We start from the raw sequence: 20,511 nt of genomic DNA on the forward strand, positions 1-20,511 counted from the left end.
CCAAAGAAACCAACCTGAACTAATGGACGTGGATTCCAGTATCCACAAACAAACTCAACACGAACAAACATACGCCAAACGGAATTTTGAAGAACATAAAAGAACACCACAACCTCCATCTAAAATTCAACGCATAAATAATATTCAAGAAAAAGCTTTTTTAGGCTGAAGACAGGACTCCCATACATTTATAGGTACTGCGGAGTAACAGGAAGAAAACTAAAAGTCCTAATTGACACAGGAGCCACTTGTTGCTATTGCAAACCAAACACTTTTTTATATAGAGATAAATTAGATATAATTAAAAGAGTAAAAACAATTAACGGATTCACCACTATTGAAGATTATAGTGATGTAAATATGTATCTTCAATACGATACAGAGATTTTACGTAATAGAAAATTTAGAAGCAGATATGCTAATAGGGCTTAATATTTTGAAAAAAGCAGGAGTTGTAATAGATTTAAAGAATGAAATATTAAAATATAATAACAAAACGGAAAAAATGTATATTGAAAATAATAATGGAAATTTTAATACTACCTTGGGAAGCTCAAATGCTTCTATGGCGTCCGCTGATGAATTATGCCAGCAATTATGTAATTTAAGTACTACTCTGGGACAAAAAGATCCTAGAAAGCCAGCGTAGAATAATACCGCTTATAATAATTTAAAAAATGGAAATCTTGAATATTTGAAAACAGAAACAAAGAATGAAATCGAAAAAATTCATTCAAATATAAATACAAATTTACCCTTTAGAACGGACGTTAAAGCTGAAATACGCACAATTGTTGAAACTCCCATATGGAATAAACAGTACCCATACCCCTTGTCCGTTAATACTTTTGTGAACAATGAAATAAAGAATCTATTAGATAATGGTATAATACGTCCAAGTAAAAGCCCCTATAATTCACCAATATGGGTTGTACCAAAGAAAGGAATAAATGAAAATGGTACACCAAAACTTAGGCTAGTTATAGATTATAAGAAAATTAATGAAAATACAGTTCCCGATAAATACCCTATCCCAGACACAAATGTTATATTAGCAAACTTAGGAACAGCAAAATACTTCTCTACTCTAGATTTAAAGTCAGGTTTCCATCAAATTACAATGCAGGAAAAGGATATAGAAAAAACAGCTTTTAGTGTCAACAATGGCAAATATGAATATTTAAGACTACCTTTCGGATTAAGGAATGCCCTTAGCATATTTCAAAGAGCGATGGATAATATATTACGCAATTATGTAGGAAAGTTTTGTCATGTATATATCGATGACATAATAATCTATTCAAATAATATAGAAGAACATAGAGAACACTTAAAGGTAATAGTCAAAACACTTGATGCCAATATGAAAATATCTTTAGAAAAATCAAAATTTTATGAAACCAAAGTCGAGCTTTTAGGATATATGATTGCCCAAGGAATTATTAAAACAGACCCAAAAAAAATTGAGTGCATTAAACACTTCCTTATTCCATCTACTTTGAGACAATTACGAAGTTTTTTAGGAAATTTATTCAAGACTATGCTTTAAGATGATATCAAAACTTTTAATGTAAATGGATACATTTAAAACTAATTACCTTAAACTTGTATTAATTATTTTGGTAATAATACAAAATTTACTCTATTATATATTTTTTAATGATTTTATGAAATCATCATGAAATACATATGTATGTAGGTAAATTTTAATATACATATATATGTACATACATATTTATAAACTGAGTATATGCTTTGATACCAAACATATACCGATAATCTATAAATTATATGCTGAGTCGGTTGCACATAGAAAATAAACAAATCTGTAGGCGTACATTTCTTTATATTGAAATTAGCATTATACTTACAGTGGACTCGCGATAATATGAACACCCTAAATTATGAACCCCCCAAAATATGAACACTTTTTGGCTACCATTGACTACTCTAAAATGTGAACTTTGGACAAAAGCTCTAAAATATGAACAATATTGTTGTCAATAACGAATTTAAAGCGCTTTGTAATTTGGGGAATTCCCTAGTTATTCGCATTCAATATGCATGTACATACATACTATGTATTTACCCATCGCTCGAAAATGCTTACAGGTGCTCATTACAGGGTTTGATTTTGTCTACGTCAGTCGTCTGTAAGAATTTTTAAGTGTTTTTGGTTGGTGATTGCACGCAAGCATAAGTGCCTCTTTATTTTCTTAAGAAATAATCAAATGTAAATAATTTTGAAACATGCACACAAAAAAGCAGACTTTAAGAGACAAATCCGATATTTTGGAATGCTTACGAAAAGGTGCAAGTGTTGCAAATTTAGCAACTAAATATGGAGTGGCAAAGTTTACAGTATGTAGAATAAAGAAAAATTAAAACGCTATCCTTAAATGTGTTAACGATACATTTATGGGTCCTGGAAAAAGGAAAACTATGCGTCTATCAGAGTATCCAAAATTGGAAAAATTGTTGTATAGATGGTTTTTGCATATGAGGGACAAAAAACTCCCGGTGAGCGGACTGATGATAAAAGAAAAGGCGAAGGTGCTTCATTGTACAATTAAAGAAAATTGCCTTGACTTCAATGCCAGTGATGGATGGCTCCAAAATTTCAAAAAGAGCTGTGGCGTTCGGTTGCTCCAAGTTTCTGGGGAAAAACTATCTTCACAGCCACAGTTGGTCGATCCATTCAAAAAAGCTCTAAAGACGAAAATGGAAGATATTGGTTTAAGTCGGGAGCAAGTTTACAACGCCGACAAATCCGGTTTATTTTGGAAACTTTTACCACAAAAGACGTATGTATCATCATTAGAAAAAACAGCCCCAGAAGCAAAGATGGAAAAGCAAAGAATAACATTCTTGTGCTGTTCAAATGCGGAAGGATCTCATCAACTCGAGCTCCTTGTGATAGACAAGGCCAGAAACTACCGTTGTTTTAAGGGGTTTGACTGCCCTGTTCATTATAGACATTCAAAGTCCGCTTGGATGACTGCCGCTATCTTCAAAGATTGGTTACATCGTTAATTCACCAAAATGCAATCAGGATTACAAAATTTTATTACAGAAACAGTCTTTTGGCTTCCGTTGCTGCAACAGGATGTGACTTGCTAGAGTCTATGAAGCAAATTTCACTTAAGGACGCTATTATTACCCTTGAATCTGCATGGAATAAAGTGGATGAGGCTGGGCTATCAAAATGCTGGAACAATGTTTTGAGTATGCTTGAAAATCAAGAAGATCCTGAAGATGAAATTCCTTTGAATATCCTTCGAAGGAACTTGAATATGAATGTGGGGGACTTGGAGGAGAGCGCAGCCAATCTTTTACAAAACTTGAGACCTGAGGTTTGTTTTATCAGAAACGTAAACTCAATAAAGTTGTTATTACTACATATTTATATTCACTGCAGATTGGAATCACTGCTTGCGACGTTAGAGAATGGAACGAGGATGCTATTGAATTCAATGAAAATGAAATACAAGAAATATCCGACGAAGACGACTATGTATTAAAGAACCTAAGGGAAAAAGCAGTTTTTAAGATGGTTGAACAAAAGAAACAGCAAAAGAGGATTACCGATTTTTTTCCAAAATGAGCTTCAACTTTGTATAAAATTAAAATATGTATGTATAATATGAAATTATATCTAAACTGTTCTGTTTACATGCAACATTGTTTTACTTGTGTAACGAAAAAAATTAATAAAACAAGTTTATTTTGAAGTTTAAAATAAAAAAAATTTAATTTAATACTACATTTTTTCGTTTTTGCACCTTTTGTAAATATGAACAATCTCGCAAAAATTAACAGTCCTGTTTTTAATTAGTTCATATTATCGCGAGTCCACTGTATTTCTCATTTAACTCCGAAAATGCTCAATTCTGCTATTTTCGAGTCCCCTGCTGCAAAACTATGGTGAAACACGCTTAAAATTTGTTTGTGGTGAAACTCCCTCATCTCTGCCGAGTACCCCTGCGAAAAGTTACGATATCTAAAACGTAAACCTTCTCTTTGGTAAACGTCCTCTGTCTATGATATACGTTCTCTGCTTCCTCTATTTACCGTGCGATTCTGTACTGTGATACAGTCTCAAGTCACTAAATTTGAGATTTTAAGTTAGAGACAATTTTTGAGACTTGAGACGTATTTGCTATTCTGTAAGTGCCAGTCACAAAATTTATTACATTTTATTATTCAGAGATGTTTTTACACATGAATGAAAATAAATATGTCGATAACAAATATTAAATTTTCTATAACTTAGTCAAAAAACATAATTATCAATAAAAATAAAAATATATGTTCACTTTGTTTCATAATGTTTACGAAGTTTATGTAAAATTGATTTATTTTTAACCTTTTCGTGTTTGAATTGCTTTCAAAATATAAAAAAACGACAATCGATTTATATCTATGATGATCTCTATTCAGTACATTCAAAATGACAGACAAGGGTTTTTTTTAGTTTTGTGAGCTGCTAGCTATCAGGTCTCAAAATTGAGGCAATATTTTGAGACTAACTCTAGAGACTGTTTAGTGAATAGTAACTAGTCACAAATTGAGACTTTACCTCAAAATGTCTCAAATAGAGACTAGAGACTGGTTACAGAATCCCGCTATTAAACTCTTTTCTTAGGTCGTAAATTTTTTTACGATCTTCCAGACAATGGTGTATAACTGTTATATAGTCAATTGCTACTTCCCCTAATTGGACCTCAATTTGTTACAGATTGTGTGGACTTAACACTTTTTTCCACCAATAGATGACGCAAAAATATGCAAATGGAATCCACAAAGACGGTGCCATTGTAAACGCCATGACAGCGGACACTTCTGCCGTTTTCTTCTGCCACTTATTCCGCTTGTTGTTACTGCAATAACTAACTGGCAGAGCACTGTGGTCGCCTGCGCTGCGTGCGTTCTGTCGTTGCATGTCGGTCTAATGCGATTTGTTTGTTTACCCAGTTGACAGTTCCTGGAAAATCGTCAGGGTGAACATATCTTAGTGTTTGTGCGGAAAAATTCTATATTCCGGTGATGCTGCGTGTGTAAACGAACGTGCGAAATTTCAACATACGTACAACCAATCTCATCGAGCTGATAGGCACATATTCAGCGCACTTTTAAAAGTGCAGAGGGAGCAGCTCCACATTTTGAGTGAACTAAAATAAATAAAAAATTCTTTGTATCTATGAAAGTGCACAGTTTGAAATTGGTTGGCCGTGCACGCATTTCTGGCACAAACACTATCCCCAAAATAAATATGTATAATATAGAAATAAAATGTTAAAATTTCAAAAGCGTTTCAAGTTCCAAAATAGTGGTAAATAAACATAAAAGTGAATTTAAAGCGGTAATAATCGTGCTATAGAAAGGAAAATAATAATAATAAAGTACCCGCTTTTGTATGCGTGTTTGTGGCATTATATATGTATGTATGTATATGTGTAGCAACAAATAAACAGTTATTTGTAAATATAATCATCAAGTGACGTACAAAGCAGTTTGAAGTGCCCAATTAAAAAGTAGTTAAAAGAAAAATGTCATTTTCAACTAATTTGACCTTTACGTTTGGATTATTTATGTTCTGCGGTGCGCTGGTGCATTGTCACCTCAATGTTTACCTCAATCTGCACGAGGTGATGCGATTAATAGGTGAGTGTGCGCCAAACGTATTCGTTATGAAAAATATTTAATGCATGTAAATACTGCGGTTCTAAAGGAAGAAGTGCAAAGAAATAATGATGTAAATAACTTGGGGATATACTTACATATATCACTCAAAATCTTTGTGTTTTTTTAGACAAGTGGTTTTTGAGAAGAAATAAAACGCACATAATTTATGTTATAACCAAGAATTTAGCTTTATTATAAAGGTAACCGTTTGACATTATGTTTAAAAATTATTTCGGGCTAGTAACCGCCGCGGCAGGCGATATGCAATTGGGCCTTATGTCAGCAATAACGCGCTGAATGTTCTCTTCCCAGGCGTCAATCGTCTCACAAAAAATAGTCCAACGGTGATAAATCGTACAATCTTGAGAAAATAGGGATTGGTAACCATCGCGTTTTGGGGCCATTCACCGAATGTGTTACGCGTTCTTTCACGAGTTGAATTTTGTAAGAAAATCTTCTATAAAGTGCATGGGTACAACTCCAATTGTTACACGCGATGACGGCTGGACTCAGCACAGTTCTTTGGTACGCACTGTACACCTTCTCTGAGGATGCGCATTATTCAGTAACGTAAACTTGGTTCGAAACCTATCCATGGTTGCTCGAATTATCGTCGCGATTATGTCGAAAAATGTACGCAATGCGCAATACGCCGCTCGCGCCGAATAATTTTTTTAATAATAAATTTGCACGATTTGCAAACGTTGTTCCGGAGTAAGTAGGTTCATAATGAAATGCCAAACCAAATTGGTATAAATCAAGTAAAAGCTGTCAAATAGAATAACTCCAAAATGTTGCCTTATCGAAACCTACACATCTAAAAAAAACACCCTATGTGATAATCAAAACGAAAGTGTGCAAAATTTGAGATCAATGTCTCAAAAACTGGGAGACTAGTTCGCGCGTATACAAACAGACATAGATAAATTGAAAATTTCTATATATACATACATATAAATGGAAATAAAAATAACGCAAATCCCATAGACATAGATAAATTGAAAATTTCTATATATACATAAATATAAATGGAAATAAAAATAACGCAGTCCCGCAATTTCTAGACATTACTCCTATTCAAAATATCTGGAACTTGTTGGAAAACCGTATTTCACAACATCGAATTTCTTCAAAATAAGGCCAAGAAACTGGATCATCGACTTAGTGGGTCAAAATATCCGGAAACAATACTAGAAATCAAGTGGGGAGCATGCGTCGATATCTAGGGACAATAATTTCAACAAAATGTAGGCCAAAAACCGCTAAAACTATTGTAATTACTTTTGAATTACTATATACATACACATAAATAATCATTGGTGTATGTAAACTTTTTTGGATATGCATTAGGCGCATTTTAAGCTTAAGCATTAATTTTTGATATGCTATATTTAATGTTAAATATACATATCTTGAAATGGATAGAAAAAACACAAAATTTATTAATTTAAAAAAAAAATAAACTTGTTATTTAATAGAACTAGGTGTATGTAAACTTTATTGGTCCACTGTATATGGCTTACGACGTGCGATTCGTCTATGAAAACCAGCACTATTCAACACATTCCTTACTGTTTGGGGATTTATTTTTTAATGGATAATGGATAACATGTATCTGAACATTTTAACAAAACAATTTAAATTTTATGTGTGCTTAAATCGGTTGTTAAAGCAGCAAAATCAATTTCCAATAGGATAACGATCCAAAATACACATCGTATCTTGTACGTGAAGGGTTGTTAAGGAATTAAAAATATCTCCATTTGCCCTGCAATCACCAGACATTATCCTATTCAACATACCTGGAACTTATTGGAAATCCGTATTCAAAAACTTCGAATTTCATTAAAAGAGTGCTTAAAAACTGCCTTATGCACTTAGTGGGTCAAAATATCCGAAAATAATACTAGAAATTTAGTGGGGAGCAGCGTTGACAGTTGGGGGCAATAATTGACGCCTACATCGCGTATTGGGAAGTCGAAAAAGTCTTTTCGTATTTCTAATCAAACTTCAACTTATTTTTTTATATTTATACTAATAAATAAATAGACAATAATGTACCATTTTGGTCGACCACTTTCTGCTATTTTTCCGCTAGTGTAAAACTTTCATCAGTGTAAATTGAAATTTCAAAATTTCGAAATTTCCAGAACGGAGGCGGGAGAACCATTGTTGTACTACACGAACTGATACAGCATCGTCTCCGTAAACTTCACAAATTTCATTGGTGGCTTGCGTAGCATTCTTCCCTTTTTTATACAAAAATTTAAAAATATAGCGAATTTCTTCTTTACTTTTACTCATTTTTGAACAGCTGATAAAGAGCTTTCACAAAGGCGCCATAATAATAATTATTTTTTAAGAAAAGAACTTTTATTTGGGCGTAACTACAGTTAGGAATATGCTGTTGGGGCAACTTTTGTAGATAATTATAAGTTCTGTAAAGTCGTAGTACATTATTTTGTTTTAGCAAAAGTCAGAAGATGATCAGAAGAGGCTATAAATTTTGCAATTGACCTCTAATGTCAGTTCTGTTTTGACATTTGTGTAGTAAACACATACGAAATACACGTAAATAAACAATGGTACGCTACACTGCGTGCCAAAACCGATATGCTGAAGGATGCATTTCCCGGGCGCCTAATCTTGCATTGGGCAGCAATATCGCCTGATTTGGCCGCTCCAGACATATTTTTATGGGGCTTGTTGAAGACGCGGGTTTATGTCAACAAGCCTCAGACTCTTGCAGCTCTTAAAGACAATATCCATCAAGAATGTGAGGACCTATCGCCGGAAGTTCTGGCCAAAGTGATGGAAAATGGCTCAAATGACAATCAACTGTGGCGGCGGCCATTTATGTATATGATATCATATTCTCGACTTGATGTAAAAAAATTTCAAAGACCAAATAAAAATAATCCACAAGCAGAATCAAAGTTTTTCATTTTCCAATAGTAATAAATAGTATAGCTCAAGTTCCTCACTTGACTTATAACATCTAATTACAAGAGTTGCTTTTCTGGATTAAAAAAATAATTTCCTGTATGTTTTCTATGTATTTGGAAATCTTCTATACTTTCATAGTTATTTTGCTAATCAAAATGAAGACGAATTCAATTACAAATATGGTAAAATGGGTGTACAAAAGTCCAGCTCATGCTTTAAACCTAGGTCAGTGTAATTTATTGTTACAAATGGCCTTAAATGCATTCCACATGCCTTCGAAGTCAAGGGCTTAAATAAGCCTGCTGTCCACGCATGTAGTATGTATGTACATATGTACATATTTGTATAACTCCGTGATGTGTGGGCACATCATTTACAAATGAGCGATTACGCGTCCATACAAACATTTTAATTTAATTCAATATAAATTATTCCTTTGAGCAGAGTGCCTGGCATTCATCATAGCAACGGAATGTACACACATATCTACTTTGAACTCGTATGTGTGTTGGTATGCTGCAACATATGCACACGTATTTGTAGTTATGACGGAAGGTGTAATTGCATCCACACATACATATATGTATATAGGTGCAAGGAAATAAAGTGGAGTCGTGCGGCCACAAAAGTGGCGTTGTAGTCTGTTCAGGCCATGTACACGTTTATTACACTATTGCAACATGTTTCTACAGAGTATAATAATTTTTTTCACCTAACGGTTGTTTGTGTCACCTAAAACTATGAAATCAGGGTGACTGTCTGCCCGTCCGTCCAACCGTGTGACCGACCAAGCTGTAACTTAAATAAAAACAAGAAAAAACGTTAACTTCGGCTGCACCGAAGCTAATATACCCTTCACAGGTGCATTTCTTTTAGTAACTATGTGTTCAGTTTGTATGGAAGCTACATACATATATGCTATAGTAATCTGATCTGAACAATTATTTCGGAGTATACATTGTTGCCTTAGAAAATAATCTATACCAAATTTGGTGAAGATACATTGTCAAATATGAAATTTTTCCATACAAGAACTTGATTCCGATCGTTCAGTTTATATGGCAGCTATATGTATAGTGGTCCGATATCGGCCATTCCGACAAATGAGCAGCTTCTTGAAGAGAAAATGACGTTTGCAAAATTTCGAAAGGATATCTTAAAAACTGAGGGACTAGTTCGTATATATACAGACGGACGGACGGACGGACATGGCTAAATCGACTCAGCTCAACATACTGATCTTACTTATCTTGATGCAACTTTGTACACATGTTCCTTGGAAAAGAAGTAAGAATGAGTTCGTAGATGAGCGTAATGGACCATTGGCACGCCCACAAAAAGCTATTAATTGAAAGCTCGTATTAATTTGTAAATTTGCACAGCAGAAATCTTTTCAACCTTTCTTACTATACTGTGAAAACAATTGCTAAAAGTGTTATAAATTAATAACTAAGTGCGTCAGAGACACTAAATTTTACATTCAGAATGACATAAAAGGGCGTATAGGAGCCGGTCTCGAAATTGGACGATGGGGGTGGCGCCGCTCACTTTTAGGTTGAATCACATACACATATATCACAATTTTAATTTCCAGACATGTAATCCTTTCACATTCCAGTATAATAATCAATAAACAATCAATATTAAGAGATAAAACATTGCACTAACAGTGCCTTTGGTGGCCAAAACCTTTCCAAATTGAAACAAAACTGTTCAACCCCTTAGATACCGAATATGTGAACCCAGTGCAAATAGAGTTTTTACCGAAAATATCGGTCAAAATGTGATGATTATAACAGAAATTCGGAGAGAATTCTATCCTGATAAAAGTATGTGTGAATGCCAAAAAAGGCGTACGGTTTTTAGCCCAAAATAGATAAAATCGGGTGAATGCTTGACCTATTCACTATATAACTCCAAACAGTCCTTTCGGATATATAGTACTTACGTCTGCCTTTACTCCATGGGGATGTTATGTGAGGTAATGAAACCCAGGGAGCATTTTATTAATTTAAGGCTTGTTAGTAGTACATAAAATTGATAAAATTTTGCCACCACCTGAAGAAATTTCCCGGACTTTAGTTCTTGCTAGTTGCAAGAGTATAAAATGTTCGTTTACATCCGAACTTAGCCCTTTCTTACTTGTTTTTATTATGCTATTGTTGTCTCACACACATTCATATGTATAGACGTAGGAGTGTGTAAGTTTGTTGCAAATGTACTCGACTGGCGTGAAGCATTAAGCGACCAATGACCGCCGTTTAATGGTGCGGTTAAAATAAATCGTGATAATTTGCGCAGCTGATGGATGCAACGGAAATGCGGGTTGAAGAAGGTTGAGCTGTGACATGTCATAAATATAAATATGACAGATCTATAGAAGAACTAACCAGGCAATTGGCCGGGCGACGGACAGACGACCGGTTGAATGATTGATCGATGTGCAACAGATGTACATAGTATGTACATATGTGAATGTGTATGGGCGAGGGTGTTAAAAGTGCTATAATATAAGGAAAACAATCAGGTAACTAAACTATGCATGTGTAATTGTATATTAATATATGAACATATGAATTTATTCTTACAATATTGTATGTATGTACATACATAAGTATGTACATACACAAAGGTATATACTATACATAAGTATATACACATATGCTAATGAAATTCTCTGAAAGGATATGACTGCAGGTTGATGTTGATAGTTGATGTGTGTGCACGTGTATGTACTCGTATTAGTATGTACAGAAGTCTCCTTGCATATTTCGAAACTATGAAATTGAAATTGAAAAGAGTGACTACTTTAATAAAGTACGACATCTGCGATTGTAAGCATGTCAAAATGTAGTCAACACATCACATTAATTTACAAAAGCAAGTACGTACATATGTACATATATAAAGGCAAGCACCCATACGTATGTATGTATGTACATACATGCAGATATGCATACGTACATACATACATATGTATGTAAGCACGTCTCCTTTTTTGGTCTGTTAAAGTGCCCATACACGAGCACACAAGTGCGTTCGATCGGTGTGATTTCGTTTGCCCATACACGACACACAAATCCATTTTGCGTTCGTTCTTCACAGAGTTAACATGTGCGACAGGGAAGCGGAACATTTCTTCGAATTTATTTCTAATGTAGCACTTTTATCTATTTCTCTGTATTTCGTTAATAAGTTATTCCAACTTTTATTTTTCTCAATTTTATTTTTATATTTATCACTTTTCATTTGCCAAACTGCCAATTCATTTTTTATAAGATCAATAAATTCTGATACGAAATCTTTATTAAGGGGGGAGCCTGCTTTAGAAGCTTCAAACAATCGATTTTTTTTGCTTAAATTTTTTTTAAAAATTATCTAAGAATATGTCCCAAAGTTATAGATGGGAATTCGAAATATTAACGAAGCTAGAAGAGAAGTGACCGAGCGTCTAGCAGATATACATATGTATGTATGAGCGCTTCGGCAAAAAGCGAAAACTTTGAAGCGTGATTTCTCGGTTTTTCATTTTTACGATTATTCTTAATTGGCGGGCAGGATAGAAAAAAAACTAAACGTCGTATGGAATTAGGGCAAAGTTTATTATCATTAGCATAACATTAACTTCTATTTAAACTAAAAAAATTTTAAGAAAAGTCAAGTTTTAACATACTTTTAAACAGCATAAAGTAAAATTTTTTTGGTCAAAAGCCACTATTTATTCAATTTTTAAAAAAATTTTAAATTTTACACTTTTTTTGGAATTTTCTAAGTTTAACTAGAAGATAAATTCATAAAAAATATGAATCTCTTTGAATTTTTTGTTTCCAATAGAAATTGCGACCTGCATCCTGCCCGCCGTCCGAAAAATGCACATGCGAGATGCATCGGGCAATTGCTTCCCAAAGGCAAAATATCAAAGATTTCGTATCCAAAAAATTTGTGAAAGATGTTCAAATATATAACTATAAAACCTAGAAATTTGGCTTGAATCAATTATTTCTTTCGCTCCCAAAAAAATCCTCAAAAAAATCGATTTTTGAAGCCTCGAAAGCAGGCTCTCCCCTTAACACTTGCCATTGTCCGCGATCTTCACTGTTCGGCGACACGAGAGAAATGAGATTTTGTGCGCAAACAACGCCATACACGATACAGATGTTCGCGCACCGATCGTAAAAAATCAAACATTTTCGCGAACACGGATCGGTACGCGAACAAGCCCATACACGATAAACCGCAAGCGCACACATACCGATCGAACGCACTTGTGTGCTCGTGTATGGGCACTTTTAGTCATGTTGCGGCTTGTGGTAGCGCCAGGGCGAACCCTAAATTAGCTGCATTTCGATGTAACAGTTATATATTGATTACATATTTATTTACACATATGTATGAAAATCAGTGATGCCCAAACGCACACTACCAAACTGTGTACTTGTGTTGGAGTATGAGAGAGCTTGCTGCTACACCCAAAAAAAATACAAAACTTTAGTATTAATTAATATAAAAAAAATTTGAAAGTGATTCGACAACTTTTACAAAATTGTGAAATTAATGAAATTCCTTATTAATTTTTTATCAATTACAAAAATACAGACAATTCACGTGTCAAAAAGAAATTAAAATTAAAAAAAATTTAAATATTGAATTTATGTTGAAGTTTTCACCTAAACGGCTGTATCAAAAGACTAAAAATCAATATTTTCATGTTTTTATAGTAAAATTGTTAATCAGCGCGCACATACAAATCAGGAATAAAGGGTTGTTAAACTTATTCCAGTGTGAGAGCGCTTCAAAATTATCGTTTTTTATAACATTTTCCATTATGGCCAGATTGAACAAAATTACAATTTTTGGGCATTTAAATTTAAACACCCAACATTTAGTATGAATAAAAATTACTATATAGCGGTTATTTATTATATGGAGAAACTATTTAAATCTTTTTAAAGAATATTATAACAACTGACTTTTGTCCTTTCAATGCCCAATAATTGGATTTAAGCTTGTTAGCTCTCAATCATTAAACGTTTTTAATCATTTTCCATTGAAAATAAAACTAAGATGCTTCAAATTACAAAACGTTTCATCAAATATCTTTAAATTTTACAAAATTATTTAATTTTCATTTTTATAGATAGGTGGTCTTGAACGATGCAACAAATCCCTCCGTTTACCTATTTTTTTGGTAAGATTTCAATCTGGCCATCGCTCGTTTCCAATTGCTAAACGTCAAAACCTCCTGAACTTGATCAACTGTCAAAGTTTAGGTGGTTTTGACGTTTAGCAATTGCTCTCTCACTTCCAGTGAGAGAGGAGTTAAACATCTCTTTATCTCTGTACAAATTACATGCGTAGCAGTCAACAGTCGTTGATCAAGTGATTTTCAAATGCACATTAATTTTCCACAATGTATAGAGAGCGCTTGACTAATACGTGTGAGCGAATCTGTGAGAGAGCAATAAAGTCGGCCGCCCGCGGGCTAGGTAAAGCGCTTCACTGATGTAAATGTACATACATATGTATGTACGTACATTTGCTTATAAGTAAGGATGTGATCATATTAATATGTGTCGAAACTAATAAAACGAAATACTTTGTACTTTAAAATATTAAGTTTGCCACTATTTTTCCTTATTTTCCTATTCCTTAAAGGAAACGTTGGATACCTTATAAAATATAAGTACTATAGTATATATGTATGTATGTACATATGTATGTATGTATATACATATACATATTAATAATTGAACAGCATAATGCGCTGAGTCGATTTAGCTATGTTCGTCTGTCTAACGGTTTTGCACATGCTCTTTTCTCGCTAAAAAGCTTATTATTTGTCGTAACTATCGGTATCGGATCGCGGTGTTTCCATTCAAACTGACCAATCCCAATCTAGTCCTTGTATAGAAAACTTCTTTATTTGATAAGATATTTCCATGGTGACAAAATGACTGATCAAAATCAAGTTATTGTAAGGCATTTGTGAAGGGTATTATATATGTATAAGTAGGTGCAGCCGAAGTTGTTTTAACGCTCAAAAGCACTGAAAAATATATTTAATGAGTAAAAAGTTTATTAAATTATAATTATATACCATTTACATTTTTGGATTATTTTGAAGTGACACATTCTCATTTTCATTTTAGTTATGAATTTAATATATGTACTATATATCGATATATTATAATAATAGTAATACTATAACTGGAAAGGTGTTCTAATTTTCATTTGCTGTCATACATTTGTGATAAAACCTACTGGTATAAACCTTATACTACATTCATTGAAATGGTGTCCATTACTGTAATTTGAAGATCATTCTTAACTTATACATATATGTATGTACATAAATCGATATATTTAGATTCTAATTTAAATGTGGGTAATACATACATATGTACATACTTAATTTTGAATGGGGAAAAAAATATTTTATTTTAAAGGTAATTTAATAACCGTCATTTAAATAATAATATCCCCAAAATTGATTTTGGAAATCTCTGGCATACCCTAATATGCGTTTATTATTGTAAATTATTCGTGTTCAAATATATTTATATGTTTATATTTCAAGCAATAAAGAAATCATTTGTGATTTAACCTAAATTAAAGTAAGCAAAGTGATTCCGCTGAGGCGAGTTCGACTGCCGGCAAGAGAGTCGATATTCGATAATATTTATAATTCATATGTACATATGTACGTACCATATACGTACCATATGGATGTATGTACATACGTAGATATGTATGTATGTGGAATTTTATGTAAATAATAAATTACCAATAACATATGTCGACATGCACTGATAAAGTTGCAAATGTAAACAAAGCGGGTGTCAAGTTTCCGAGGCAAAACCAAAGCGCAAACAAAACACTATGTAAATAAATGTAGCAACAATAATAAGCAACAACTGCTACCACAAACATGAGCCGCGGCGCAGTAATGCACCAAATACCGAGAATACGCAGTAAATAGTTGACTGGATTCTTATACAACCACAAGTGATATCTAAGAAACTGCAATTTTCATAAAATGCGTGTGAGCTGGCGCTGTTTGTCTTTGTCAAGCAAAAAGGTGATAAGGCGCAGCGCCATATATTAGCAATAGCTTAGTTATAAATGTTTGTTTTTTACACACTACATTTTCATTTGTATACATACATATGTACATACATATGCATGTGTGTATTTTGATTTAGGGTTATCTCTGTCCTACCTGTCAAACTGTCAATGGCAGAGAAGGTGACCAGTGTTTGCTGATATTTTAAATTTATGCCACTGTTTAATTAGGTTTAATTGTTTGTTTGTGATGTTGTGGCACAATTTTGACATGGGGAAATCACCACTTTATGCAACGCCATAAGTTCCAAACCCTAGGGCTTGCCCTGTATACCTTTTCATATTACATGATGACTCAGTATATTTAATCCCATGGTGTCGGTTTTGTCAGCTTCTTTTATTTTATCTATTTTTGGCAACACCACAATAATTTATGGTATATGGTGTAAGGCCGGATGTTCGAAAATCGTGATATTAGTTACATATGTAGATACTTATGTACATAAGTATGTACATATGACATATATGATTTTAGACGAAAGTTACATTATGGTTCTGTAAAACACGACCTTTCGTTTTCACTAAGATATCTCACATGTTGGCCAATATATGGGGTACAAAGTCACGCGGAGGTTCAGACATCTTTATATTAGGAATATCCCCCATATTCACCAGAAAGTATTGATCCGATTCAATCCATTTTTGACACACGTTCATATTATGGCCGATATTTTCGGTCAAAAGTCAAGATAGTTTCACATATTCGGTACCTATAGGCTCGAACAGTTTTTGTTCGATTTGGACAATTTTTGGTCATAAGGTAGCATACTTCAAAGACACTATTCGTGCGAAATTTTATTTCGTTATATAAATTGCTTCTTGATTTATATACTGGAACATGAAAAAATTAAATGGAATTTTAAATTGTGCTATATGCGAAGTGGGCGAGGTTGTAGTCCCCCGGCTCCTATATTATCTTCTCGAGGGTAAAATTTAATGCCTTTATGTTCTCGTATTCAGTTATTGTTTTATCGCGATTTTAGTACTTTTTAACATTGCCATTATAAGAGTAGTGGGCGGGGTTATCATCCAATTTCTTCAGGCAAGTGTTAGAGAGATGCTAAAAGAGCTTGATATCTATCGCGAGTCCGTTCGAATTATTTGGGTTATGCAACGCGTTCTTGCTCGACTCGTCCCGATAAAGCTGAATTTTTTTCAAAAATAGTACGATTTTGACTGAGTTTAAAGCCATCGATCAACCACCGTATTCACCGTATTAGGTCCGTGTGATTTTTTCATGTTCCTCAAACTGAAATTACTTTTCCACGGAGAAGTCGATCGAAGAGATAAAACAAAATTCGCTGAAGGCCATACCAAAAAAGTGCTTATTAAAAGCGTTTCGCAGACTGAAAAATCCTTGACTTAAATGTACTACATCTAGTGGGGATTACTTTGAAGGCGACAAAATAAATATTGATTAATAATTAAATATTTTCCGTTTTATTTACAATTTCTGGGTACTTTTTTCGCAATGTATATTTTATAAGATCTGCGGCGTTTCCTTCTACGAGTTAATTTTGTCGCAAATTTAATATATAGTACATAGTATGTACGCTGTTCTGAGTATAAAAATCAAAGTGTTAGGATGAAATATCCTTGAGTTACAACAGTATTCAATTTGAAATATTCAGTTTTGAACAAAGTGCATTTAAAGATGAACTGATAAAACTGACCGGCTACTCTTTACTAAAAAAGTATCTTAAATATTTATTTAAAATTATGGTATGTCATTTTAAAAAAATTCATCAAATTAAAGTATAGCGAATTATACAAAAACAAAAAGTATTCGAGTATTAGCAAAAAGTAGTATGTACATAACAGTATTACATTAGATCCCATATAATATACGTACATATATGTGGGTATAAGTATTTTACATACATATCTAAATATTTTCGTAATAACTATTCCTCTGTCTTAAACTAAATAGTCCTTACATAATTTGAGAAAATAAAAATCTTCATCTTCGCACCAATCGTTTTCTTCCCGTTATTTGGCGCCAATTGTAGATCCCAAGTGTAGCCAGATCCTTTTCAACATAATCTTTTCAACGGAGTGGACGTCTTCCTCTTATTCTGCTTCCCCCGTCGGGTACTGCGTCGAATTTGGAGGCCATGTCAGCCAAATTCGACGCAGTACCCGTCGGGGGAAGCAGAATAAGAGGAAGACGTCCACTCCGTTGAAAAGATTATGTTGAAAATGATCTGGCTACACTTGGGATCTACAATTGGCCAGCGTAGCCGATGTCTTTTAACTCGCTGAACTATGTCAATGTCGTGGTATAACTTATACAGCTTATCGTTCCATCGAATGCGATATTCATCGTTGCCAATGCGCAAAGGACCATAAATCTTTCCCCAAACTTTCCTGTCGAAAACTCGTAACGTCGACTTATTATATGTCGTCATCGTCCATGCCTCTGCACCATATACATACATATGTATGTAGTAAGACGGGAATAATGAGTGACTTATAGAGTTTGGTCTTTGTTCATCGAGAGAGGATTTCAATTGACTACTCAGTCCGAAGTAACACCTCTTGGTAAGAGTTATTCTGCGTTGGATTTCGAGGCTGGCGTTGTTGGTTCCAAGATAAATGAAATTATCTACGAATTCAAATTTCTGATTGTCAACAGTGATGTGGGACCTAAGTCGCGAGCGCGACGAATGTTTGTTTGATGACAGGAGATATTTCGTCTTACTCTCGTTCACTATCAGACCCATTTGCTCGAATTATTTTCTCCAGCAGTAGATTGAATAAGTCGCACGACAGGGAGTCGCCTTGTCAAAACCTCGTAAACATTATCATACATATGAATATAACGTACATATGTATATGCATACATGTATGTTTCCGAAGGACAGCACTACCAAAACGGTTAACTTCACTAAGAAGTTTAAGGTCACCCTCGGAAGCAAGGATGAGTGGAACAACTCCACCCTTGAACTGCTGCTGAGGAACAGCACTTTGAGGACGGCTCAAAAATGTCGGAAAGAATTGGTGCGGGGATCGCGGGTCCACGCACCAAGCTCTCCATACCTATGGGGGAGTTTCCGATCATTTTCCAGGCGGAAGTCTTTGCCATAAGTCGGTGCATAGAGATAAACCTCCATCGCAACTATCGCAATGAGCGGATAGCCATACTTAGCGATAGTCAAGCAGCACTAAAAGCGATCTCCTCCTACGAGATCAGGTCGCTGCTAGTGCAGGAGTGCAGAGAAAGGCTGAACAGGCTTGCGGAAAGAAACCAGGTGCACCTAATTTGGGTGCCAGGGCACAAAGGAATAGCTGGTAACGAACTGGAAGACGAGCTCGCTCGCTCCGCAGCCTCCACCAAAATGGTAGGTCCTGAACCCTTTACAGGGGTGGGTCCCCATACCATAAAGCTACTTCGCAAAGAAGAGGGAGTGGGCAGAAAGAAGTATTGGCAACGAACTCACGGCATGCGGCATGCCAGGTTGCTAATGGGAGGGTACAACATGAGCAGGTTCAAAGTTGTAATCAACCTCCCCAGGAATAAGCATAGGCTCTTGGTCGCATTTTATACTGGCCACTGCAAGTTAAATAGGCATTTATATAACATGGGCCTATCTTCTTGAACTAATTGCCGGTTCTGCGACATGGAGCCTGAAACACCGGAACATCTGCTGATCGACTGCACAGCAGTCTGCAGACGCAGGATTAAGGCCCTCGGATCCATGTTTCCGGACAGGGATTGCATCGACTCATTAGCACCCAGTAGAATATTGGAATTCATCGATGTGCTGGGGCTAAGTGAGTCCATGTGATTTAGGAGAGGGCACAATAGTCCAAAGGTCGCGGTGCATTCCTCATAAATAAATCTAGTCTAATGTAATGTTTGTGAATGCGTACCTATGTACACACATATTTTCGATTTTCATCTTTCTTATGTTTTTTGGTATGTTGTATTTACATAAGTATGTATGTCTCTGACTTATTCCTTCTATTGTCACCACTTTATTGCTTTTGCTGATTTGGTTGCTGGCGGCTTCGGTTGTATCAAGCGGTTTTTATCTTTCAGCCGAAATGCACATGTGTCAGCCGCAAATGTCTCCATGTGGCAGCGACAGCAACAGAACCAGTTGGGGCAGTTGCAATATAATGTGGCCATGAGTGTATGTATATCCATTTACTTATGCATGTGCATATATTTATATATACTTACATGATTACATACAAGGTGCAATCACTTCCCGGTAGGCAAATTAACTATGTACATATCGTCACCTGAAATGCATAGAAACGTAACAACATTTTCGGAAATTTACAGTGGCATGAATGAAACACGCAATAAAATGGAACAAGAGTGAAAAAAATTTAAATATTGGTTAAAACTGGTTTATATCTGATAGCAGAACCTTAAAATGTTGGACATATGTACTTATATACGAGTATGTATGTATATGTAATTTGAAGTAGTGAATCGTAATTCATGACACACTCAATTTCGAATTTTTCGATCATACGTTATTTTGCATTTTAGGTGACGATATGTAGTTAGAACCTCGTTAATTAGTTCTAATTACATATCGTGATATGAACCACAATACCAATTTGTAAGCAGACTGTCCGATTGCTTACAATAATGTGCTGATGTTCTACGAGATGTCAGTTGCTGTATTTCAAATAATGGTCATTCGCTTAATATAATAAATTAAAATTAATTTAAAATATTGCAAGATTTAATTTTGCAGCCTTAAAATGGCAGTCATCGAATTAAAAATCCTATACTAAATT

General features: G+C 34.5%; 2 protein-coding genes across 2 annotated transcripts in view; both read left to right on the forward strand.

Moving 5' to 3' along the window:
* The first annotated feature begins 1,983 nt into the window (after nucleotides 1–1,983).
* Nucleotides 1,984–3,630, forward strand: LOC126753485 (uncharacterized). The gene is made up of 2 exons (XM_050465001.1): nucleotides 1,984–3,353; nucleotides 3,419–3,630. Exons 1-2 carry the CDS (start codon nucleotides 3,126–3,128, stop codon nucleotides 3,602–3,604), a joined length of 414 nt encoding a protein of 137 aa, XP_050320958.1. The 5' UTR covers nucleotides 1,984–3,125; the 3' UTR covers nucleotides 3,605–3,630.
* Nucleotides 3,631–4,904: 1,274 nt separating this feature from the next.
* LOC126753444 (tyrosine-protein kinase Drl) overlaps nucleotides 4,905–20,511 on the forward strand; it is a 128,038-nt gene continuing 112,431 nt past the window's right edge. Inside the window, exon 1 of the mRNA XM_050464920.1 lies at nucleotides 4,905–5,664. Coding sequence (XP_050320877.1) covers nucleotides 5,550–5,664 — 115 coding nt within the window. The 5' untranslated portion in view covers nucleotides 4,905–5,549. The remainder of the gene's footprint in view (nucleotides 5,665–20,511) is intronic.

This window comes from Bactrocera neohumeralis, chromosome 3 (genome assembly GCF_024586455.1).
Source record: "Bactrocera neohumeralis isolate Rockhampton chromosome 3, APGP_CSIRO_Bneo_wtdbg2-racon-allhic-juicebox.fasta_v2, whole genome shotgun sequence".
In the NCBI taxonomy this organism is placed as follows: Eukaryota; Metazoa; Arthropoda; class Insecta; order Diptera; family Tephritidae; genus Bactrocera; species Bactrocera neohumeralis.

Coding starts and splice junctions, on each gene's coding strand:
- LOC126753485 (XM_050465001.1), top strand. CDS start 3,126: ATGAAGCAAATTTCACTTAAGGACGCTATTATTACCCTTGAATCTGCA. Junction 3,354..3,418: donor TACAAAACTTGAGACCTGAG/GTTTGTTTTATC, acceptor TATTCACTGCAG/ATTGGAATCACTGCTTGCGA.